At 40.7% G+C, this 26,628-nt stretch overlaps 1 protein-coding gene and 1 non-coding gene across 6 annotated transcripts in view; both read left to right on the top strand.

Moving 5' to 3' along the window:
- LOC126162743 (transcription factor E2F6-like) overlaps positions 1 to 26,628 on the top strand; it is a 110,080-nt gene that overhangs the window by 70,449 nt on the left and 13,003 nt on the right. For all 5 annotated transcript variants that reach the window (XM_049919422.1, XM_049919423.1, XM_049919419.1 and 2 more), the window contains exon 6: positions 3,672 to 3,784. In XM_049919422.1, the coding sequence (XP_049775379.1) occupies positions 3,672 to 3,784 (113 nt within the window). The remainder of the gene's footprint in view (positions 1 to 3,671; positions 3,785 to 26,628) is intronic.
- Positions 18,454 to 18,528, top strand: Trnal-caa (transfer RNA leucine (anticodon CAA)). The gene has a single exon. It is a non-coding gene; the product is annotated as a tRNA-Leu (tRNA).

The raw sequence follows: 26,628 nt of genomic DNA, 5'->3' as shown, positions 1-26,628 counted from the left end.
TACCCTCCCTGTTTACCTTTCCCTGTTGCTTCATAACTGAATCCACTTTCCCTTTTTTTTCCCCCTCTCTCCTCCCTGATGAAGGAACAAAGTTCTGAAAGCTAGGAATGTAAATTTTCTGTTCCGTTTTGTGTATCTATCATCTGTACTGAGCTGAGGTAAGTACTGGCCAGCCCCTCTCTCTTTGTTAGTATTTGTTTCACATCTTTATATGAGATTTTCCTTTAATAGATCTATTATACAACATAAAATTTTGAAGTTTCCTTCTTGATTGTGTAAGGATTTGCAATTTGGTTATGTTCAGTTGACTTTAAGAGTGTTAGTAAAATTGCTGCTTAAGAGGAGAAGAATGAAAGTCTCGCTCTGGTTTTGGTTTATAGCATCTGTGCGTGATACTGTATAATCCAGTATTTATGGAATCTCAAATGTTTCATAGGCTAAGGCCTGTAAAGAAGTGGGTTTGGTTGGTACAGGGTGGTGATAGTAGTGATAAGCACAGAGAGGCGGTGAAAAGAATCTTGTGCAGGACTAAAAGCATATTTCTTATGCAGAACAGCTCATGTACAAGGTCTGTTCAAAAAATTCTGCAACATTCATAATTTTTGCATCAATGGTTTGGTGTTATGAATGGTTCACACGTTTAAAAGACCAGGCAGAAGTTAAAAGTAACCCTCGATCAGGACGCCATTCGCCGTTTGCTGATGAAGCTGATGTCAGGAATGTCAACAAAATTGTGCACGCCAGTCGAAGACTGACTGTCGAAGAGATTGCCGAAGAATGTAACATTTTGTTTGGCTCATGTCATGAAATCCTGACATGCTATCTTGGAATGCATCATGTTGCCAAGTTTGTCCCATGAGTCAAGACCAGAAAGACCTTCACCTTGCAATCTGTGTAGAGCTTTTGGACCAAGCAAATGAGAATGAGATTTTCCTTAAGAGAATGGTAACTGGTGGTGAAATTTCGGTCTGCGGTTTTGATGTTGAGACCAAAGTTCACTCTTCACAATGGGTCAGAATAGGTTCTCTAAGACCAAACAAATGTTCGTTGAGTCAGGTCAAATGTCAAAGCCATGCTGATAGTTTTCTTTGATTTTGAAGGACTGGTTCATCATGCAAATGTGCCACAGGGACAGATTGTTGATCAATGGTACTATTGGCCTATGTTGTGACAACTGCTAGAAAATGTGAGAAGGAAAAGGCCAGAAATGTGGTGAGACTATTCATGGCTCTTGCGTCACAGTAACGCACTCGCACATTCATTCTTGTTGGTGTGTGACTATTGCACAAAAAATGAAATCACTGTGATGTTATGCTTATTTCCAAAGTAGAAAACCCTGCTGAAAGGAGGAATATCTGCAATGATAGAAAAGATAAAACAAAATTCGTAGATGGCGCTTCACATGATCCAGAAGGAGTGGTAGTAAGACTGCTTCCAGAAGTGGAAATAGTTTTGGGAGTGGTGTATCAGTTGTAAATCAGAGTATTTTGAACGAGACCATGCACAATAAGTAAACGGTAAGTGTAGAAAAACTTTGTAGACAAACTTACAGAATTTTTTTTTTTTTAACAGACCTCATACACTGTTCTGCCAAAGACTATAAATTACACAAAAGTCAGCACTCGGAGATTAAAATTGCACAGTGAAGCTAAACATTGCAAAGTTGTGTTGCCAATGGCAGTTGTGGATTGTCAGCATCTCCTCCCACATATCTGCCCCTCTGCAATGGCCTAAAATATTCCCTTAACTCCACCACCACCTGCGCTGCAAACCCTCTGTCTTTTGTGCCACTTATATTTCACTCTGTCATAGCGAATGTCAATAGGGAGAAAACGGGATGAACTCAGAAGTGAGATGTTGAATAAGAATGTAGACTCAAGTTAAACCTTACTGGGAAGAAACATAAAACTGGGAATTCCTAGCATTGATCTTAAGACTTTTCACAGGGGGCTACAAATTTATGTGTAGAATCATGAAAAATGTGAAAACAGTAAATGTAAAATCAAAGTTCCACTGTATAGAGCAATAAAACAATTTGTTATATTGATTAGCCAGATTGAAATTAAATTTTTCCCAGGGATCATCTTATAAAAAGGTTGCCTCATATTCAGTGTCTTCTTGTACTTAGATAAATACGGTAATTTTAAAAAGACAACTTTCTAATAGTGAAACATATACTAGCAGTTACATCCACATAACAACTGAAAACAGCTTTTCTTTGTATGTCGCTGTTTTTATACCATGTTCTGCTAAGTAATTTGATTTTAGTATGCATTGTATCATTGTAATATTTGTACATTTGTACCCATTTTATATTCCACCAAAATCAATATTGGGGAAGTAGTGCAGAAGTTTGATTGGGAGGAAATAAATTAAGCAGTAACCACAGTCCCAGTGAAGTACTGTTTATAGCTGTGGATGTTTTCTTACCAAAGGTTTTAGGCAGTTATTTATATTACAGTTCTTAGATTTTGTCTTTTTCTTTAGACATTAGTAATCTGTACCCTTATCCTTCCAGGCAGTTTTGCTATATGGAGATAGAAACCAGATGTCAGATATGATTCATTTATTGTTAGATACAATCCTGAGACAGAGCATCTTCAGATATTTGTTCCTGACGGCAACACATTAAACGTTTATCTCCTGTAGGCAGTGGGTGTGTTTGTTAATATTTTCACCATCTTTCCACGGTTGATTGTGGAAATTACTTATTCTTGTAATGATTGACTGCTTTCTGGTGCCGATATAGACTGAAAACTGCATTTATGTTAGTCCGACAGGAATCTGGGCAACAACCACATTTTGACACTCTCACAATACCAGTTTAAGATGAATGTCATAATATTGTGTGGCAAAATGGAACTGATGCAAAGAGACCCTCAGAATGTACCATTCCTCTTGCCAGTCATGCTGGGAGAGCCACCACATATGCAAATTGTTGTCGCAGATGTTCATTAGATTTCTATATTTGACTTCTTAGTATTAAAATCACTCTATTTGTATCATAGTATGCATTGAAAATTAATTTTTGATGTGATTATGGGGCATGTAAAAATATGAATTGCCATATTTGGCTTATATTTCCTACAACATGATTGGTTATAATAGAAGGAAACATTCCACGAAGGAAAAATATAGCCTCTCTTCCCGTTATCCACCAGGCCTCAATCTCCGCTAATTTCAAGTTGCCGCCACTCATACCTCACCTGTCATTCAACAACATCTTTGCCTCTGCACTTCTGCCTCGACTGACATCTCTGCCCAAACTCTTTGTCTTTAAATATGTCTGCTTGTGTCTGTATATGTGTGGATGGATATGTGTGTGTGTGCGCGAGTGTATACCCGTCCTTTTTTCCCCCTAAGGTAAGTCTTTCCGCTCCCGGGACTGGAATGACTCCTTACCCTCTCCCTTAAAACCCACATCCTTTGGTCTTTCCCTCTCCTTCCCTCTTTCCTGATGAGGCAACAGTTTGTTGCGAAAGCTTGAATTTTGTGTGTATGTTTGTGTTCGTTTGTGTATCTGTCAACCTGCCAGCACTTTCATTTGGTAAGTCACTACAACATGATTGTATTGAAATATTAGAAGAAAGTGTAATTTATTGACAGCCCTGTTAATGAATGGTAGATGTATAGTGAAAGTTTCTAATGCAAATTTCTTTTTCATTTTGAAGAGGTGGCAATATGGTTGGCAGTTCGGGGCTGTCATCTGCAAGTAAATTGCAGTGTGATATAGAAGACCTGGAAGCCAAAGAAAATGATCTTGATGCACTGATACAAAATGCTGGTAAGTGTATCATCTTAAGATGCAAGAATTGCAAAAGTATGTATTTAGTGCTTACTGTCAACATAATTAGTTAAACAGTGAAACACTATTATTTTTATAAATGAAAGGCCTTAATCATTACATATTAAATGTAACAGAAGTAATTATATGCTTTTTTAATTTTTGTTTCTGCCTTTTTAGTACCACAGTTTTTACCCGTGCCACTGAAACATGTTTGACGGCCCACTTGTAGTTGACTATACCGTGATGGAGAGTTCGCAGTAGTTGCCACTCCACAATCCAACGGATTGTCACTCGGTGAATGATGTCATTTTGGTGACATTTGTAGTAAACAAAAACTGGGGTCTAAGCTATACAAACTATATAAAAGCAGGCGGTTGTGCACTGACAGCACATTGTTTACATAGAAGCTGGCATCTTGATACCATCAGTGCTGGAGCCTGCTTCTATTGCTGTGCTGTAATTTGTTCAAAAGACACAGCACCTAATGTTACTTGTTCGTCAGTTGGCTTGAGGGCTTGTTGAGTGATGCAAATCACACTTAAGTGCCTGGCAGATGATTCATCGAACCACCTTAATAATAATTATGCTATTCCAATCTGAAACAGCATTGGGGTGGGGGGGGACGCCTATATCTTTCTAATTTTCCTTATTTCATTATGATGATCGTTTGTCCCTATGTAAGTTGGCCTCAACAGATACTTTCATATTCGGAGGAGAAAGTTGCTGATCGAAATTTCGTGAGAAGATTCCGCCATAACAAGAAACGCTTCTGTTTTAATGATGTCCATCCCAAATCCTGTATCATGTCTGTGACACTCCCTCCCCTGTTCCACAATAATACAAAACACACTGCCCTTCTTTGAACTTTCTCAATGTACTCTGTTAATTCTATATGGTAAGAAACCCATATCGTGCAGCAGTACTGTAAAAGAGGATGGACAAGCGTATTGTAGGCAGTCTCTTTTAGTAGCTGTTACATTTTCTTTGTTTTCTTTCCAATTTAATTTGTTCGTAATTGTAATTCTTAGGTATTTAGCTGAATTTATGGCCTTCAGATTTGACTGATTTATCATGTAACCAAAGTTTTAACGGATTCCTTTTATCACTCATGTGGATGACCCTACACGTTGTTATTTAGGGTCAGTTTTTGCACCTTACAGATATCTTTCCTAAATAATTTTGCAATTTGTTTTGATTTGCTGATGACTTTACTAGACAAACTACAGCATCATCAGCAAACAGGCTGGCGGCTGCTCAGATCGTCTAATCATTTATATAGATAAGGAACAGCAGATGTCCTATAACACTACCTTAGGGAATGCCAGAAATGAGTTCTGTTTTACTTGATGACTTTCCGTCAGTTACTACTCACTGTGACGTCTCCGACAGGAAGTCATGAATCCAGTCACGTAACGAGACAATATTCCAAAAGCATGAAATTTCACAACAAGCTGCTTGTGTGATACAGTGACAAAAACCCTCTGGAAATCCAGAAATAAGGAATCAATTTGAAATCCCTTGTCAATAACACTCAACACTTCGTGTGTGAAGAGCTAGTTTTGTTTAACAAGAATAGTGTTTTCTGCATCTGTGTTCACTGTGTCAATAGACCATTCTCTTGGAGGTAATTCATAGTGTTTGAACACAGTATATTTTCCACAGTCCTATTGCATATCAACGTTAATGGCATGGTCCTGTAATTTTGAGGATTACTCTTACTACCTCTCTTGTATATTGGTGTGACCTGTGCAACTTTTCCGTTTTTGGGTACAGATCTCTCGCTGAGTGAAAGGTTGTACATATAGTTAAGCAAGGAGCTATTGCATCAGCATATTCTGAATGAACCTAATTGGTATACCAGTCTGGACCGGAATACTTGCTTTTATTAAGTGATTTAAGTTGCTTCACTTCTCCGAGGATACCTACTACTAAGTTACTCATGTTGCCAGCTGTTCTTGATTCGAATTCTGGGATATTTACTTTGTTGTCTTTGGTGAAGGAATTTTGGAAGGCTGTGTTTAGTAACTTTGCTTTGGCAGCACTGTCGTCAATAGTATTTCCGTTGCTATTGCGCAGAGAAGGCATTTATTTTGTTTTGCCGCTAGCGTACTTTACGTATGACCATAATCTCTCTGAATTTTCTGCCAAGTTTCAAGACAGTTTTGTTGTGGAAACTATTATAGGAATCTCACATTGATGTCTGCGCTAAATTTTAAGCTTCTGTAAAACATCGCCAGTCTTTGAGAGTTTGCATTTGTTTTAATTAGGCATGCTTTTCTTCTCCTTCTCCTCCTCTCTCTCTCTCTCTCTCTCTCTCTCTCTCTCTCTCTCTCTCTCTCTCTCTCTCTCTCTCTCCTCCCCCCCCCCCCCCCCCCCCCCTTGTTGTTTCTGCAACAGTGTTCTAACCCGTTTTGTGTACCATAGGGGATCAACTCTGTCGTTTGTTAATTTATTTGGTATAAATCTCTCAGTTGCTGTCGATAAACTATGTCAGTGGCCTGGATATACAGAACTGTTGAACAGTGTGTGATAATTTTTTGTGTTTGAATTTTGAAGAAGTATATGTGTGCTACCATGTTTCTCAACTTGAAGCATTATTTGAATGTCACAGGACTCTGTTAAGCATGTTCCCGATGGAGATGCAATACCCATGGCTTCCTTTGAACTAAGATACCTTGTCAGTTGTAAAGAGAGCACGAGTTGAGCATACTCTGTGCCACATGATGTAACTGAGTATTTCTCACATTTAATATGAAAAGTAAATTACATGTACATCAATACTGTGCAAACCACCACAAGGTGCATAGCAGAGGGTATGTCCCATTGTACCAGTTATTAGGGTTTCATTCACATATGGAGCATAAGAAGAATGAGTATTTAATTGCCTCTGTGTGTGTGTGTGCGTGCGTGCGTGCATGCGCGCGCAGTAATTATTCTAATCTTATCCTCAAGATCACTATGTAAGAGATACATAAGGGGGTTGTAGCATATTCCTAAAATTATCATTTAAAGTAGACTTTCTCGGGATAGTTTACGTCTATCTTAAGAGTCTTCCAGTTCAGTATGTCTGTGAAACTCTCTTAAGTGTCAAAGTGACCATTCATGCTGCCGTTCTCTGCATGTGTTAGTCCTATTTGGTATTGGGGTCTCTCACATCAGCAATATTCTAGAACTGGTCACATGAGTGATTTGTAAGCAGTCTGCTTTGTAGATTGTTGACTGATTTACAATTCCCCAGTATTTTGCCAATAAACTGAAGTCTACCTGTAACTGAGCCTATGTGATTATTCCATTTCGTATCCCTACAAAGTGTTACCCAGGTATTTGTAGGTGTTGAGCGATTCATTGATATTATAGTCATAGGATGCAATGTTTATTTGTTTTGTTTCTCATTCTGTGAAGTGCACAATTTTACATTTTTAATGATTTAAAGCAAGTTTCCAGTCTTTGCACCACTTTGAAATCTTAAGATCTGGCTGAATGTTTATGCAGCTTCTTTCAGGCAGTACTTCATTTTAGATGGCTTCATCATCTGCAGAGGTTACTATTAATGTTGTGTGCAAGGTCATTGATATACAGCATGAACAGTAAGGGTCCCAACATTTCCCTACATCTGATGGTGACTCCCATCCAAGATAACATCCTGTGTGCTCTCTACCAAAAAGCCCTCAATCCAGTCACAAATTTCACTTGATACCCCATATGGTCATACTTTTGACAATAAGTGTAGCTGTAGTACTGGGTGTGTCTACCTCATTGCATTGAGCCGAAGCTTTCAGTATCTCATATGGGAAGAGTGGTAGTTGGGTTTAATATAAATGATATTTTCGGACTCCACGCTGGTTGGTATTGAGAAAGTAATTCTGTTTGAGATACTTTGTTTTTGAGCAGAAAATATACTATAAGGTACTGCAACAAATAGATATCTAGGACATCAAGTGGTATTTTCTGTGGATCACTTCTATTACCCTTCTTATAGACGGGTGTGACCTGTGCTTTTTCCAAAAATTGGGCACGGTTTTTTATTCGAGGGATTTAAGATAGATTATAGTTAGAAGAGGGGCCAATTCAGCAGCAAATTCAGTATAAAACCTGGTAGGGATTCCAACAGACTCTGGAGCTTTGTGTAGTTTCAGTAGCTGTTTCTCCACATCACTGACATTAATACTTACTCCATTCATCTTTTCAGTGATACGAGAATTAAATTTGGGGCAATTCTCGTGGGTTTCCTTTGTAAAGGAACATTTGAAAACAGAGTTAATCATTTGAGCTTTTGCTTTGCTATACTGAGTTTCAGCTCCTGTCTCATTCTATAGGGATTGCACACTAGCTTTGGTGTTGCTAATACCCTTTTTATATGACCAGAATATCTGGATTCTGTGAAAGATCACTTGATGATATTCTGCTATGGTAGTTATTGAAGGCATTAAGCGTTACTCTTTTGGCAGCCAAAAGTGTTTCATTCATCATGTGTCTGTCTATAGCCTTATGCTTTGTTTTACACTTCTTACGCAGTAATCTGTGTTTCTTTCAAAGTTTCTCTACAGTGACTGTATATGCGGGTACATACCTACCCAGTGCATGGTCAACTATTCTTTTAAACTTGAGCCAGATGTGCTTTTGCCTTGTGTTGATAGTTTAAAGTTCCTCATTGAGATATGACACAGCTGATTTTTATCTAGTTTACTGAAGTCTTTCTGCTTGTTTCAGGTGTCCTTTGTACTTTGGTAATCATTGTTGCCACAACTGTATCATAGTCACTGATACCAGTTTCAATGTGGACATCCTCAAATAAGTCAGGTCTCTTTGTTGCCATTAGGTCCAGTGTATTTCCTTCACGAGTGGGGTTCCTAACCATCTGTTCTAGGTAGTTTTTAGAGAAGGCATTTGTTTTGGAGTGTTTCTCACGATGTCTTAGTATGTCCATCACTAACGAAACTGTTTTCCCAATTGATTGTTGTATGATTAAAGTTTCCACCAGTGGTTACAGTATGATTGGGCAACTTATGTACAAGTGAACTGAAGTCTTTCTAAAGTTTTTGGTTGCATCAGGAGATGAGTGGTGGGCGATAGGATTCAATAATTTTATGCCCACCTGTCATTTCCCAAACAATCTTTGTGCAGCATCAGTTTCTGTCTCGGTGGATTTAAGTTTCTTCTCTACTGTGACAAATACCCCACTTCCATTTCCCTTTTGCCTATCCTTTCAATAAAAACTCAGATACTCTTCAAAAATTCATCAATTTCAGGTTTCAACCAGCTTTCTGTTTCTAGTATTGGGAGAGTTTGTTTTTCAGTAGTGCTTCAAATGCTGGCAAGTCATTTTAAATGCTTGAGCAGTTAAGAACTAGGATTTTAATACTCTCACCTGTGGAAGGCCTTTCTTTTAATGTAGCACTGATACTTCTGGCTTTCATCCAGCTGTCGTACACCTGACCCATCTAGGGGCTGCGTACAGTTCTCAACATTATGGGACAAGTCCAGGAAACCACAATCTCAATTGTTACAGAACCTTCAGAGTCTCTGTTTCAGTTCTTCCTCTTGATTTGGAACCAAAGGGCCAGGATCAGTTCTGACGACAAATTGTGAGCCTCACTGAAACTCCATGCACAAGGCTCTGCCAGTCACTGGGATGACCCAAGTATTACCTTGGAGTCCAGACAAAAGGCATCATTTGTTCCAGCGTGTGCCACAATCTGCAGTTGGTTGCACCCTATTCCCTCAGTGGCTGTCAGAATAGCCTCTCCAGCATTTTGAATGAATGGGGCCCCCAGGCATACACACTGTGTGCATCTGGTGTCCTTTCCTGTCCCTTGCTGCCATTTATCAGAGGGGTACTTTCATTCATCATACATTTTAACAGCCAATGATTAATAGACCCCCTACACCGGACAGAACAGATTTCCCCAAAACAGGTAAAGTGAGTCCCACATGCTCAGTTTCAGTGAAGGGCAGCACCTGAAATTTTTTGGATAGGGGAATCAGTAAAACACCCTGAGTCATCCCTGATCCCTGTCCACCCAGCACAGGGCACCTAGGTCTACCGTTGATATGCCACTTGCAGACAAATGGATGAGTAATGACAGATCCTGCTGATATATGATTCTGTAGAGAAACAGTTCTATATATCATCACACACAATAGTTCTGTGGGAATAGTTTGATCTTCACATGTTGTCCTGAATTAAGAGTCATTATAAATATTGCATTGAAGTTGTACTAGAGTTCATCCTGTGTTGCTGGTGACGTTGTTACATACACTTCATCTCCAAAGCTGTCTTTCCTCCGTCCCCTCTATAAAAATGGGCGCCACATAAGATTAGAAGGCTGAAGAAATCATCACATTTTAATCAAGTCATCCATCACAGATTGCCCAATTCACATCTGTGACATGTCCTCATTAATACTTCAGTGTGTGAATCTTGTATCTTACTGGAAAATTGATTAGTCAAAAGTCAACTGAATAGTTGTGCAAATAGCTGTGCCTGCAACATGCAGAACTAAGATGTAGTTGTCATAGTCTTGTAAACTGCAGGAAAAACCATTAACATTCCTCTCCCATGAATTTTATCTCCAGGCATTTGGACAGTTTACTCCTCCTCCTCCTCCTCCTCCTCCTCCTTCTCCTCCTCCTCTTGTGCCCTTGTTTCACACTGGTGTAGGGCTGGCATTTATTAACGAATCTTGCATGGTTAATTGAAAGGAGTGGTCAGGTACTGACCTGTTGCCACCCTGCTACATCCCACGATGGAATGTGTGTACCGAAACTGTCAGTGTGTAGTGTTACTCACGTGAAAGTTTTCTAAATGTTTGTGGGTTGTGTAAATGAGATGGGACTTTCTAGGTAAAAACCCAGTATTTATGTAACAGGATGCGAGAAAGTGTAAAGAAAACATCCAGACTTGCCAGTACACACGGAGCCTGGTCATTAATCTGCTGCGCTGATTTGTTGTGGAGCGGTACACCTCCTCATACTGGAAGTGGCACTTTAACACCCATAGCTAACTGCTCGGTTTTTACGACAGTTTCGTCAGCAACATTAGTCGTAGTTAAATCTTTTGCTTCAAATGCTTCCTGCACTAATTGATTGTTCATTCCTCCCCACTCCCTCCACCTCTTGCACCCTCTCCCACATTTCATAGTAGCCAAGTCGTAATTGTTGTTGTTGTGGTCTTCAGTCCTGAGACTGGTTTGATGCAGCTCTCCATGCTACTCTATCCTGTGCAAGCTTCTTCATCTCCCAGTATCTACTGCAACCTACATCCTTCTGAATCTGCTTAGTGTATTCATCTCTTGGTCTCCCTCTACGATTTTTACCCTCCACACTGCCCTCCAATGCTAAATTTGTGATCCCTTGATGCCTCAAAACATGTCCTACCAACCGATCCCTTCTTCTTCTAGTCAAGTTGTGCCACAAACTTCTCTTCTCCCCAATCCTATTAAATACCTCCTCATTAGTTACGTGATCTACCCACCTTATCTTCAGCATTCTTCTGTAGCACCACATTTCGAAAGCTTCTATTCTCTTCTTGTCCAAACTATTTACCGTCCATGTTTCAATTCCATACATGGCTACACTCCATACAAATACTTTCAGAAATGACTTCCTGACACTTAAATCTATACTTGATGTTAACAAATTTCTCTTCTTCAGAAACGCTTTCCTTGCCATTGCCAGTCTACATTTTATATCCTCTCTACTTCGACCATCATCGGTTATTTTACTCCCTAGATAGCAAAACTCCTTTACTACTTTAAGTTTCTCATTTCCTAATCTAATTCCCTCAGCATCACCCGACTTAATTTGACTACATTCCATTATCCTCGTTTTACTTTTGTTGATGTTCATCTTATATCCTCCTTTCAAGACACTGTCCATTCCGTTCAACTGCTCTTCCAAGTCCTTTGCTGTCTCTGACAGAATTACAATGTCATCGGCGAACCTCAAAGTTTTTACTTCTTCTCCATGAATTTTAATACCTACTCCGAATTTTTCTTTTGTTTCCTTTACTGCTTGCTCAATATACAGATTGAATAACATCGGGGAGAGGCTACAACCCTGTCTTACTCCTGCTTCCCTTTCATGCCCCTCGACTCTTATAACTGCCATCTGGTTTCTGTACAAACTGTAAATAGCCTTTCGCTCCCTGTATTTTACCCCTGCCACCTTCAGAATTTGAAAGAGAGTATTCCAGTTAACATTGTCAAAAGCTTTCTCTAAGTCTACAAATGCTAGAAACGTAGGTTTGCCTTTTCTTAATCTTTCTTCTAAGATAAGTCGTAAGGTCAGTATTGCCTCACGTGTTCCAGCATTTCTACGGAATCCAAACTGATCTTCCCCGAGGTCGGCTTCTACCAGTTTTTCCATTCGTCTGTAAAGAATTCGCGTTAGTATTTTGCAGCTGTGACTTATTAAACTGATAGTTCGGTAATTTTCACATCTGTCAACACCTGCTTTCTTTGGGATTGGAATTATTATATTCTTCTTGAAGTCTGAGCGTATTTCGCCTGTCTCATACATCGTGCTCACCAGATGGTAGAGTTTTGTCATGACTGGCTCTCCCGAGGCCATCAGTAGTTCAAATGGAATGTTGTCTACTCCCGGGGCCTTGTTTCGACTCAGGTCTTTCAGTGCTCTGTCAAACTCTTCACGCAGTATCTTAAATCCCATTTCGTCTTCATCTACAACCTCTTCCATTTCCATAATATTGTCCTCAAGTACATTGCCCTTGTATAAACCCTCTATATACTCCATCCACCTTTCTGCCTTCCCTTCTTTGCTTAGAACTGGGTTGCCATCTGAGCTCTTGATATTCATACAAGTGGTTCTCTTTTCTCCAAAGGTCTCTTTTATTTTCCTGTAGGCAGTATCTATCTTAACCCTAGTGAGACAAGCCTCTACATCCTTACATTTGTCCTCTAGCCATCCCTGCTTAGCCCTTTTGCACTTCCTGTCGATATCATTTTTGAGACGTTTGTATTCCTTTTAGCCTGCTTCATTTACTGCATTTTTATATTTTCTCCTTTCATCAATTAAATTCAATATTTCTTCTGTTACCCAAGGATTTCTATTAGCCCTCGTCTTTTTACCTACTTGATCCTCTGCTGCCTTCACTACTTCATCCCTCAGAGCTACCCATTCTTCTTCTACTGTATTTCTTTCCCCCATTCCTGTCAGTTGTTCCCTTATGCTCTCCCTGAAACTCTCTACAACCTCTGGTTCTTTCAGTTTATCCAGGTCCCATCTCCTTAAATTTCCACCTTTTTGCAGTTTCTTCAGTTTCAATCTGCAGTTCATAACCAATAGATTGTGGTCAGAATCCACATCTGCCCCAGGAAATGTCTTACAATTTAAAACCTCGTTCCTAAATCTCTGTCTTACCATTATATAATCTATCTGATACCTTTTAGTATCTCCAGGATTCTTCCAGGTATACAACCTTCTTTTATGATTCTTGAACCAAGTGTTGGCTATGATTGTAATTGTAGCATCATAAATCCTTTAACTTAAATTAATTGTGACCAGGTGTTTTTTAAGTTCAAAAGGAGCTGATTACAAGTATATCTATGTGCTTACCAAGTGCTTTCTGAAACTTCACACAGATTTTAGTTAATATTGTGATTTTCTTTACGTATTTCGAACTAATTTTTAATACATTTAAAATTAGGCACGATTCATACATTCCTGAACATTCGCAGCTATTTATTCTTGTTAAACACCTCTCAGGCTTGTCCTTGCTTCTGTGCCTTGCAAGTACCCATCAAATTTCTCTTTCCCGGCTGCAACATTTAGTCCTCTAGCATGTCTGCCCATAGCGCTTTCTTCTTTATGCGTGTATCTTAAACTGCAGTTAGCAGATGTTCTATTACACTTAGCATGAAGCTCAATTCCTATACACTTTCAGTGCCACTGATGTATCATCAGTGAACAAATAAATATCATGGTGACAGTGAACTTACCTTCCATCTTTGTTGAAGTTGACTTCTTATATGAATGTCAGTGCAGATAATTCTAATTTGCTTTGAAGAAAGAGTGGATTTTCATCTCCCTGTGTAAAACAGGTTTCCGTTTTTATAGTGCCGCAATAAGCTCCGAGACAGCTCGTTTGAATTTTTTAATGTGCTTCTCCACTCCATATACAAAACACATAATGGTTTTCACTGTGTGTTTGTACATGCCAGCCACATGCACTTGGCAGAAAACAATCGCTTTCTCTGATCAAATCTAAGGTGGTAGATTTGATCAAATAAATTTGACAAAAGGTGCGTATAACACTACATCAAATACATTTGACAAAGCAACTTTGCCAAAGAAATATGATATTGTAGTAAGGAGTAATGGTATACCGTATTTACTCGAATCTAAGCCGCACTCGAATCTAAGCCGCACCTGAAAAATGAGACTCGAAATCAAGGAAAAAAATTTTCCCGAATCTAAGCCGCACCTGAAGTTTGAGGCTCGAAATTCAAGAGGTGAGAAAAGTTTTAGGCCACACCTCCAAATCGAAACAAAGTTGGTCCATTGTAATATGAGACACAATTTAGATCGAATAAATGCCGATACAGCTACAGTAGTTCGGTTTCGAGTCGTAAGCTTAGCAGTTAAGCTGTACCAGGTAGCCATTGCTATGCGTCAGTCGCTCCGTCCGTATTTATATGGGTACCCTTCCTTTTTCACGTGCTTCGTCTGGTTTGAATTGATTGCTTATTTTTCTTTGATCTGATAAGTGCCGTTCTCTTTGTTATAGGTGTTTACGTCACTCTAAGCTGAAAATGCATTACTGTACTGTCATGCATTGTTTGTCGCATTCTGATAATGAGTGTTTACGACCTGTCACCGTTCGCGGCAAAAAAAGAGGAATCGTCTAATTATCGAAACAATGGCAAGAGACTGCTTTTGTTGTTACTTACACTGCTGCTTTCTTTGATAATGATCAACAAGAACCAAATAATAGGCCGCGTATGATAGAAGATGTTCTGAACGAGAGTTTAGCGAAAATTTTTCTCCGTTTGAAAATCTTTGCAGACGCCTCTTTAGTACATTATATTCTGCACAGAAATTAGTCAGATTTAAAAATCTAGTCAATTGCCGTGCTTCAATTCTGACTTATCACTATTAGACATAAGAATAATACGAATATAAACATTACATGGTATGTATATTCTTCCGCGTTTGCTGTTGTCTCACTCTAGTTTCGTAGTTTATTAGGCATACAGGATTTAAATGAGATAGCAGCAAATACGAAAGAATGCATGGCAAAATGTTTATATTTGTATTATTCTTATGGTGAAGAGAATACTGCGTGTGATTCACAATTCATAAAAGTTCCTATTAGCAACCATCTCTTCTGACAGGTAGGAAAAAATTCAGAACGTAGAGTTGGCCATATTGACAAACATCCCAAACAGTCTTGCCAGTCGGATTTTCGTAGTACATTGAAATGCTGCTACATTCGAAGATGAACAATACGGAATTTGTATTTACTTCGTCGGATAATGTACGAAAAATGCAGTGGCCGAAACTCGGGGCGGAGAAAAAAAGCTTGTCTTCCACCTTTCTTAAAATTTTTTTACTGACGCAGAGGTTTTGGCGCCAGTATTTATCTTTGTGCCTGCAATGCAAAGCATGCCCGTGTAGCGCTACACATATTCGAAGGCAGAAGTTAGTTGTGGCGGCACCTACCAACATTTTTCAGAACTTCCACTTGCTTTGCACTCGATTCTAAGCCGCAGGCGGTTTTTTGGATTACAGAAACCGGAAAAAAAGTGTGGCTTAGATTCGAGTAAATACGGTAACAGAAGTATTGAACATACAGATATATCCGGGAGATGCAACAATAGTAACAAAATTGGTTTTATTTACCGACAATAAATGAATCTCAAAGTCCATCGTGCATAAAATTGGTAAGTAACCTTACAGCAGCTGTTCAGATTTTCATTGTCATTGTGGATGACAATGAAAAGTGTGTTTAATGAAATTTTAGCACTAAATAAATGTTTCCCAGCTCCTTGTGTCTGTGACTGAACACAGGTATAAATGGCTGCAGCAATGCATTCCTTTTTGTTCTGAAGAGTATTCCCATGACTGTGTCGTTCTCAGTAGAAAGTAGTGATTGGAAACTAATGTTCACAAGTGAAACAAATAAGGTTGGTGTTACTTCAAACTATATTGAATTGACTTGGCGCGCAAAGATATTAGGTCTCCTGTTCCTTGAAATTTTGTTTAAATATTTAACTTACTTAAACACTGCACATAGGTGGTGACCATACCTTTTATATTGTATGTTATCTATAGGTCAAAAGCTATTATCCAGTTACTTATGACAGCAAATATGTTACTGGTAATATGTTGTCACATGAAGCAGTGGTTTGTAACTGTGCTATGTGGATTGTTTCGCTAGAAAAAACCTGCCAGTACATAGTATGTTTCTTTGATGGGCAACCGTTCATAATACATTACTAAATCAAATTGTAACTCTCACAGCTTGTCTTATTGTTAAAAAGATCTTAATGGCAACTTGGAGCAATATTGGTTAACTTTTGAAATACGAAAAGCAAGGGATTGGGTGACATTTAAGGTGTGTGAGGTATTCACAGTCACAGTAGTAGTGTCGAGACCTATCCCTGAAGGAGGTCATTGTGGAAGATGGAGTTTGTTGCAGCTGGAGATGGGTAATTTTTTCGGGGGGGGGGGGGGGGGTTTCATGAACCAAGTGACAATTCAGGAACATTATATCAGTATATGGGACTGAGTTGTTGCTAGGAATAAGGAAACTTTACTGTATTGACACAGCTGGAATGAGCATGGGTTCATTCAGTGGATGATAAAAATATTTAAATAAAGTAGACATATGTCAGAAAAAATTTTACAATATACACCAAAACACGAAAAAATCATGAAAAGAATGAAACATGTGAAGTATGGGCAAACAAGATGAAATCTGAGGGATTTGGCCAGTAGTGAAAGGCAAAAACCAAGTGAAATCGACATGAGAAAACTGAGATCAAAGAGGGGGGGGGGGGGGGGGGAATTGTAATTTGGGTTGCAGGTATGTGGTGGGTGAAGAAGGGGGACAGCAGATGTATTTAGATTAGGTGAAGTTAGTTTGTGCAAGCTGGAATAGAGAGGAGGAGGAGAAGGGGTTGGGGAGGGGTTGCTAGGGTGACAGAAGTTAGTGTGGCACAAGCAGGTGCGGAAAATAACACTAGAGTGTGGCACTGGAAGTGTGATAAATTTCAAGGTCTAGGATTAATGGTATCGGTGGGAGTGATGTGGGACATGAGATGCTGCACCAACAATCAGTGCAGTCTCATAGCTGTCTGTTGTGTGTGGCAAAGACGGTTGATACAGTGTGGCTCGTAAGTAGAGCATGCAGCGTTATTTGCAAGGTGACAAATAAAACGCAGGAAAGTAGAGACAGAAGGACAGACACTGAGTATAATAATGTGTTACAAAATAGCACTGGTTTATGGGATGGAAGAAAAGCAGTCGGGGGGGGGGGGGGGGGGGGGGGGGGGGGAATCAAGCCATGAAAAATCCCGGATGGAATGACTGTGTGTGTGTGTGTGTGTGTGTGTGTGTGTGTGTGTGTGTGTGTGTGTGTGTGTGTGTGTGTTTTTTCTGTTCTGACGAGGGTCAGTTTTGGGCCAAAAGCTTTGTTTGACAATCTTTTTTTGTTGTTTCTTATCTGTGCCATCCTTGGTTTCCATTGTTTGTTTTCGCATGATGAATTTCCTTCCATCCCATAACCCAGTTGTTTTCCTTTGTTATTATTTTCTAAAATATTACTATACTCAGTGTCCATCTTTCTTTCTCTTCTTTCCTGTGTTTCATTTGTCACCTTGCAAATCACACTGCATGCTCTACTTACAAGCCACACTGTATCAACCATCTCAGCCGCGCACAACGGGCAGCTACGGGACCACACTGATTGTTGGTGGAGTACCTCATGTCCTGCATTACTTCCACTGATATCATTAATCTTTGACCTTCAGATTGATCACTCTCATGTATCTGTGCATGTTATTTTCTGTGCCACACGGACTTGTATCTCACCCTACCAACCCCTACCCGCTCTGCACTTCTTCTCCTCTCTCTTCAAGCTCAGACAGACTAAATTCACCTTATCTAGTCACAAAATGCTGTCCCCCTTCTTAACACTTATCCACCCATAGACCTGCAACCCATAATACAATCATTTCATTTTTTAAAAAAAAAAATCTCAGTGCTTTCACTTCGATTCCAGTTAATCTTTGCCTTTCACTATCGACCTACTCCATCAGGTGTTATCGTGTATCCCCATACTTCATCCGTTTTTGTGATTTTTCCGCTCCCGTTTGGTGTATTTTTGCAAAACTTTTTTGAGTGTGTTTCTAAGTTAGTTAAGAGTTCCCAGAATGAGATTTTCACTCTGCAGCGGAGTGTGCGCTGATATGAAAACTTCCTGGCAGATTAAAACTGTGTGCCCGACCGAGACTCGAACTCGGGACCTTTGCCTTTCGCGGGCAAGTGCTCTACCAACTGAGCTACCGAAGCACGACTCACGCCCGGTACTCACAGCTTTACTTCTGCCAGTACCTCGTCTCCTACCTTCCAAACTTTACAGAAGCTCTCCTAGGAGACGAGGTACTGGCAGAAGTAAAGCTGTGAGTACCGGGCGTGAGTCGTGCTTCGGTAGCTCAGTTGGTAGAGCACTTGCCCGCAAAAGGCAAAGGTCCCGAGTTCGAGTCTCGGTCGGGCACACAGTTTTAATCTGCCAGGAAGTTTCATATCAGCGCACACTCCGCTGCAGAGTGAAAATCTCATTCTGGAAACATCCCCCAGGCTGTGGCTAAGCCATGTCTCCGCAATATCCTTTCTTTCAGGAGTGCTAGTTCTGCAAGGTTCGCAGGAGAGCTTCTGTAAAGTTTGGAAGGTAGGAGACGAGGTACTGGCAGAAGTAAAGCTGCGAGTACCGGGCGTGAGTCGTGCTTCGGTAGCTCAGTTGGTAGAGCACTTGCCCGCGAAAGGCAAAAGTCCCGAGTTCGAGTCTCGGTCGGGCACACAGTTTTAATCTGCCAGGAAGTTTTAGTTAAGAGTTTTTATCCTCCACCGTGAATCCTTGTTCCTTCCATGTTGGTCAGTACAGAAGAGTTTCCTTATCCCCTAGCCAGAACAAAATCCCATATACTGTTCCTGCATTGTTGTTTGGCTGATGGAATCCCCCCAAATGGCCTTACCATCAAATTATCCATATGACTGCAACCCCTCTTTCCACAGTGACCTTCAACTGTTCAGATTCTGCCAGTCCTTAAGCCTCACCAACATAGTCCCACAAAACCATGTCAATCAGGCCCAAATATCCTTGCAGTAACCTCCTCTCCATATGTAAAATTCTCCTGCTGTACAATTCCAAATTCCTGGATTCCATATCACACAGTGAAAACTCATGCCCTCCAGGAGCTAGAGCAGCGTGCACAATGCCGCCTTAAAAAACACACTACTATGTTCACTTCCTATTCCTGCCTTGGACTACCACTATCCATCACCTCTATTAAAAAACACACTACTATGTTCACTTCCTATTCCTGCCTTGGACTACCAATATCCATCACCTCTACAACCACTTTCAAACATCCCCTCATTGCTGACAAATGCTGCCTTGCAGAGCTGCTACATTTACCCAACCCTCAAAAAATTCCCTACCGCTACCACCACACAGAATCCAGGACCTAGAGAGACCTGAAACATTTGTGAACCCTTTCACAAAAAGCTTTAGCCCCACAAAAGTATCAGCCCTTTCCAGAGGCCTTGCCTTTTACCCCCCTCGCAAATTCAACTATTCAGGACTTGGTAAAGACCTTCTCTCTTTCTCCTGGTCTGTACAGTGGAAACACTTTTCGCCACCAGCCCTATGAGTCTGTCCCTTTTCATAATATTGTCATTATTTGGTCTTGGGTTTTCCATAGTTTGAATGCTTTTGGTCTCTGTAATAAATTGTTGACTTGGGATGTAGTCTGTCTGCATATTCAAAGTCAGTTGGTAAGAGTTCGAGAGACACTACACGTAATAAGAAAGGTTGCTGTTGCATTTAGGGAAACTGTCAACAAAAGGTATTTATATTGCCAGAGAGAGAGAGAGAGAGAGAGAGACGGAGCAGGCAGGCTGCTCAGATTTCTGAGGAACTACTTGTGGCATATTAACTGCATAGATTAATTCATCTCGCTGTACAACATACACTGTCTGGGGGGGGGGGGGGGGGGTGATCATAACACCAAGGAGGCGTTTTGCCACAAAAACAGAAGTTGGTAGGTGTGTTTTTACATGTGGAAGATGTCTATTCAGATTTCACACAAGTCGCATAAAAGTGGTGCTAGTAGTGCCACTACAAGGATGCAGTTTAGGTGTGCATTAAATACTCTATGTAACGGTCATGAGTGTTATCTTTGAGGTTAGATGTGGTGTGTTGATGTTAGTCAAGAATGCCTTTAAGATGACAGGAATGTATTAATGTATGGTTGCAAGAAGACTAGGCTCCAGACAACCAGTTGGCAGTACTGAGAGGGAGACCATCATGTTTGGCATATGGATCTGGCTCATTGTACTGCATCTGCAGCAACAATTTGAGCGGCAGCTTGCACCACAGTAACACAACAAACTCACAAATTTGTTACCTCAAGGGACAGCTCCAAGCCAGTTGCCCCGTAGCATGCTCTTCACTGGCCCCAAACCACTTTCATTTGCTACTTCAGTGGTATCAAGCGAGAGCTCAATGGAGGGCAGGGTGGATGTCTGTTGTGTTTTCTGATGAAAGCTGGTTCTGCTTTGGTGCCAGTGATGGCCTTGCGTTGGCTGGGAGGAGGCCAGTTGAGGACCTGCAACCAAACTTTCTGTGTGCTAGGCACACTGGACCTACACTCAGGAGGTATGGTCTGCGGTGTGATTTCGTATGACAGCAGGCGCACTCTTCTGGTTATCCCACACATCCTGACAATTGTACGTCAGCCTAGTGATTCGACCTGTTATGCTGCTGTTCATGAACAACAGAGTTACAGGTGATGTTTTCCAACAATATAACACTCTCCCACATACTGCTGTTGTAATGCACCATGCTCTACGGGGGGGGGGGGGGGGGGGGGGGAGGATGTATGGGAAACGTCTACATGATTTGTCTGGATGTCTGGAAAGCAGTGAGTTGTAATTTTATTTATTTATTTTCTATTGTTTGGATAGGTTCCATGACTTAAAATTCTTTGAAGTCTTATCATTTTGCATCAATAAATTTTTGCCAGTGTTATTTCCAAGTGCCTTAAGCTTTCTCGAACTCTTCACTCAGAATGCTCTTCAAGGAAGCCATCGAAGTAGCTTGCACATTGTCCACTCACCCGAGGTGCTTTCCTTTGAGGTCACTTTCCAGTCAAGGGATTAAAAATGTCTGCCAAGGCCATGTCGGGACTGTAAGGTGGCTACAGCATTGTTGCCACACTGATCTGGTTCAGGTAGGGCCTGACAACAAGACTGGTGTGGGCCAGCACATTGCTGTGGTGCAGTTTCCACTAAGTGTGGAACTCCTTTTGGAGTGAGCCTGTCATTCAGTCTGTGGAACACTTCCTTTTAAAATTGAGCACTGGCAGTTTAGCCAGGAGGCATGAACTAATGGTAACTATCCCCCTTTATATCGAGAGGGGTGGGGGCAGGTGGTATTTCACCCAGGACTTGCTCAAGCGAGCCTTCTTCTGGTGCAACAGTGATGTGTGCCATTCCGGACTCTGCATCTTTGACTCCAAATCATACTAAAAGATCCATAACTCATCCCCAGTGATCACATTGTCCAAGAAATTGGTGTCATCTTCATATCATTGCTTGAGTTCTTCACACACTTTCATTTGGTGTAGATTTTATGGTTGGTCAAAACTCTGGGCACATGTTTGTCAAATTATCTGACTGTCCAATTTTTCTGATACAGTCTCTTCATTTTTGCCAAGTCCCAATAATTCCAACATCAAGCGAACACTCATTCAATGGTCTGAATTTAGTAACTGGGGTACATGAATCATACGTTTGTTTGTTCACAATATTTCAGGGGGTCCTATGCAAGCCTCATTAGCAACATCCTCTCTACCTTGTCTAAACATCTTGTGCTATCTGTTAGACTGCAAAGTGGAAAGTGTCAACCCAAAAGGCTTCCTTAAGCATTCCATAAGTTTCCAGGAGTGTCTTGTTGAGCTTCAAGCAAAACTTTGCTGCATAGCATTTTTCTGAAGTTACCTCCATTGTAAATTCAACGTGACCACTGCATAGAGGTTCAGGAAAGAAGCTGCCGTAACACTCAAAGAGCACGGGGGCAATTGAGGGACCCAGTGCTGGAAAACTAAGGTTTCCCCCCCTCCCTCCCTCCCCACTCTTTCCACTCTAATGAAGTGGTCTGACTGCTGTGCAGCTCATGTTGCAAAGTGACAAATGTACTGTGTCACAAGGTGAGTGCTCGTTTGTGGACCTGGTAAGTGACTGGAGAGAGAAGGCATGCGAGATCTGTTTCTGTAAGAGGTTGTGAGGGTATTCATCCTGGACTTGGCATGGCCCAGCCACATTAATTTGACCACTGCCTGTATTTGATGTCAACATGTAGTAACAACTCATGGGTGACAGATGGCAGCACTAACATAAGAGTACATAAAGCGTGTTTGGGGGCACAGGAAAAAGTGCTCTCTTTGTTATAATGCAGAGATGAAGTGGTTTATCAGATGTCCAAAAAGCTTGATAGTTAGCTTTCTGGCCAAGGATGGAAGTGTTACCTAAATGGCTAGTTTGGAAACTATTTACTTTCTAGCAGACTTAAAGCGCTCCATGCATGGAAAATTGGATTATCCAAAATCAGCACCAAGGCAACACTGGTGATAGTCGGCCATAGCTGACAGGGGTGAATGACGGCTGCAGATGTGTGTACAGACAAATAGACTTGTAACTCTGAGTGACTGGCCTCCCAGATGAACCAAGTGTTTCCTCAACAACTGTATGTTATTGCATATGGGCATCTACAGCAGGCACCTTGTTCATGCACCCATGCTAAATAGTGTTCATCTGGGATGAAGGCTGGAATTTACACGCCAATATCGCAACTGGACAGGTGACATTGTCAGATGAATCCAGTTTCTTGCTCGATCGGACAATGGCTGTTGGTGTGTACGGCATGAAATATTTGAAAGCAAACGAGGAAGGAGTCTTATGGTCTAAGAAGTGTTTACATGGCATTTTGTGATCTCTTCATTCTGAAAGCCACATCTGAAGACCCATCTACCCTTGACCCCTACATGCAGTTTGTTTTGAGGACCATACCACCCCCTACAAGCAGTTTTTTTCCTCGGCACTACCGGCAGAACAGTGCAATGTGTCACACAGATTGCACTGTACACATGGGGTTCAGAGAGCACCAGGATAAGTTTACAATATGCCCTGGATGTCAAACCATTCAAGAATCTGTGGGATCACTTCAGTTGGGCTGTTTGTTCCATGGATCCTCAGCTGAGAACCCTACCGCAGCTGGCAGCGGCAGTGGAACCAGCATGACTCCACATCCCTGTCGGTACCTTCCCGAATCATATTGCATCTTCCTGCCTGTCTGGCAGTGGTCCGTGCTGCAAAGGGTGGTTATTCAGGGTTTTGACAGATAGTGTCATTAATGTGACTGGGCAGTATATTACTTATGAAGTCTTATCAACTCGCATATCTGGGATCCTAATCCATGTGCTTGAACCTTTGTTAGGCCTGTAATGGGGCACCATGTCAAATGCTTTCCAGATATCTAGGAATATGGAATCTGCCTGTTCACAGTATATCGCGTGACAAAAGGCCAGCAGAGTTTAGTGATCAATGCTTTCTATATCTGTGCTGAAGTGTAGACAGAAGCTTTTCTGTCTCAATGAAATTCATTGTATTAAAATTTATAATATATTGAAGAATACTGCAGCAACCTAATGTCGCTCCAGTTCTGGTGGTGCCGAGTCACAAGCTTTCCCTTGCTTCTCTAAGGCAGGATTGCTTATTACCATTCCTCCATATGGGAATTTGTCAGACAAACAACAGTATGTCTTTATGAACCTCTTGTGCTAATGATTTCTTAAAAGTAAAATGTAAAACTTCAGCTTTCCTTTTGCTGCCTTTAATGCCATGCCAGATTAGTCAATGAGTGACTGCATAGAAGCCTTCAACACACCTAATGATTTTATCTGCAACTGCAATTTTTTGTTGTTGTTGGCAAGATCTTTCGTAGAGATATGACATTGAAGTTGGATGCTTTGCACATTGAATTTCTATTAACTTTTGCCTGTCAAAATTTCTTTGTCAATTTTTTAACTGAGAGTGCTTCCTTGGCATTTTCTGAATTTTTTTGTGAAGCCGTGGTGGGTCTTTTCTGTTCTTGATCCACTTATTCCTTCTCCATCCATTCTTAATCCGAGCTTGTGCTCTGTCTCTAATGACCTTTTTGTTGACTGGATGTTAAAAAGACTAATCTCCTCCTCCACTAATCCTTGTCTCTATACTGACACTGTTGGTGAGGTCAAGCTTGTTAGTGCATGCCTGTGAGCAACATTGGAAACTAATTGTGAAACTTTTGTATCTAGCTTTTGTAGTTGCCAGTGAAGAGTTTGCTTGATGCGGTATTTGTTTCAAGTTAAGGAAATATTCTTAAAATATTCTATACCATTCCTTTCAGCTCCCTCCCTGTCTTTACTCTTCTCTGTATCCTGTTCCTGGTCCTCTATCCTTTTGTCCTCTCTGTTCTTTCCAACAATCCCATCCCCTAACCAGGTCCTGGAAACAGTTGTCGCCCCAGTCTGAATGTAATGGTAGCGGACAATAGTGTGTATTCGAAAGTGTGACACATTAGAGGTATCTTTGCACACAACTGAAATGGGAATACTATTGGCAATTTGTAAAAAACTGTATTTATAAGAGGCTTGTCAGTCAACTTGGAAGATAAAATTGAGTGTTCAAGGAAGCACTTAAGAAAGAAGTTACGAAGTTCTGGCAGTGTGTAGTAGCCGTGGGGGGGGAGGGGGGGGGGGGGGAAGATGAAAACGCAGAGATAATTGTATGAAGAAATTTCAGTATAAAATACATGCAAAAGTGATAAGGAATAGTAACATCTACATGGCTACTCTGCAATTTACACTTACGTGCCTGGCAGAGGGTTCATCGAACCATTTTCATACTACTACTCTACCATTCCACTCTCGAATGTCACGTGGGAAAATCTTTCCATTTGAGCTCTGATTTCTCTTATTTTATTATGATGATCACACCTACGTAGATGGGTGTCAACAAAATATTTTCGCATTCAGAAGAGAAAGTTGGTGATTGAAATTTCATAAATAGATCTCGCCGCAAAGAAAACCGTCTTTGTTTCAGTGACTGCCACCCCAACTCACGTATCATATCAGGGACACTCTCAACCCTGTTGCGCGATAACACGAAGCGAGCTGCCCGTCTTTGCTCTTTTTCGATGTCCTCCGTCAATCCTACCTGGTAAGGATCCCATACCGCGCAGCAATATTCCAGCAGAGGATGGACAAGTGTAATGTAGGCTGTCTCTTTAGTGAACCCATCTTCTAAGTGTTCTGCCGACAAAGTGCAGTCTTCATTTCACCTTCTCCGCAATATTATCTGTGTGGTCTGTCCAATTTAAGTTGCTCGTAATTGTAATTCCTAGGTATTTAGTTGAATTGACAGCACTTAGATTTGTGCGATTTATCGTATACCCAAAATTTATCGGATTTCTTTTAGTACCCATATGGATGATCTTGCACTTTTCTTTGTTTAGTGCTAATTGCCACTTTTCGCACCATACAGAAATTCTCTCTAGATAATTTTGTAATTGGAATTGATCCTCTGATGATTTTACTAGACGGTAAATTACAGCATTATCTGCAAACAATCTAAGGGGGCTGCTCAGATTATCACCTAGATCATTTATATAAATCAGGAAAAACAGCAGAGGGCCTATGACACTACCATGGTGGAATGCCAGATGTCACTTCTGTTCTACTCGATGATTTACCGTCTATCACTACGAACTGCGACCTCTCTGAGAGGAAATCACGAATCCAGTCACACAACTGAGACGATACTCCATATGCACGCAATTTGATTAACAGTCGCTTGTGAGAAACGGTATCAGAAGCCTTCTGGAAATCTAGGAATATATAGTCGATCTGAGATCGCTTATCGACAGCACTCGTTACTGCATGGGAATAAAGAGCTATCTGTGTTGCACAACAATGATATTTTCTGAATCCATGTTGGTTATGTATCAGTAAGTCATAATGTTAGAGTGCAGTACATGCTCCAAAATTGTACTGCAAATTGAGGTCAGTGATTTAATGGGTTACTCCTATTTCCTTTCTTGAATATTGGTGTGACCTGTGCTATTTTCCAGTCTTTAGGAACAGACCTTTCGTTACTTGAGCGGTTGTATATGATTGCTAAGAAAGGTGCTATTGTGTCTGCATACTCTGAAAGGAACCTGATTGGTATTTCCTCTGGACTGGAAGACTTGCCTTTCTTAAGTGATTTGAGTTGTTTCACAACACCTGAGACATCTACTGTTATGTCACTCATGCTAACAGCTGTTCTCGTTCCGAATTTTGGAATACTTACTTTGTCTTATTTCGTGAAGGAATTACAGAAAACCGTATTTAGTAACTCTGCTTTAGTGGCACCATCATCGGTAACATTTCCATCGCTATCACGCAGTGACGGTATTGACTGTTTTTTTGCCACTGGTGTACTTTACATACGACCAAAACAGTAGAAGGAAAATAGAATTAAGCCACAAAGTACAACTTATCATTTTGAAGGGCATG

The sequence above is a fragment of the Schistocerca cancellata genome, chromosome 2 (genome assembly GCF_023864275.1).
Source record: "Schistocerca cancellata isolate TAMUIC-IGC-003103 chromosome 2, iqSchCanc2.1, whole genome shotgun sequence".
Taxonomy (NCBI): Eukaryota; Metazoa; Arthropoda; class Insecta; order Orthoptera; family Acrididae; genus Schistocerca; species Schistocerca cancellata.
Note: the sequence above shows the minus strand (reverse complement) of the source record. Positions and strands in the feature narration are given on the sequence as shown.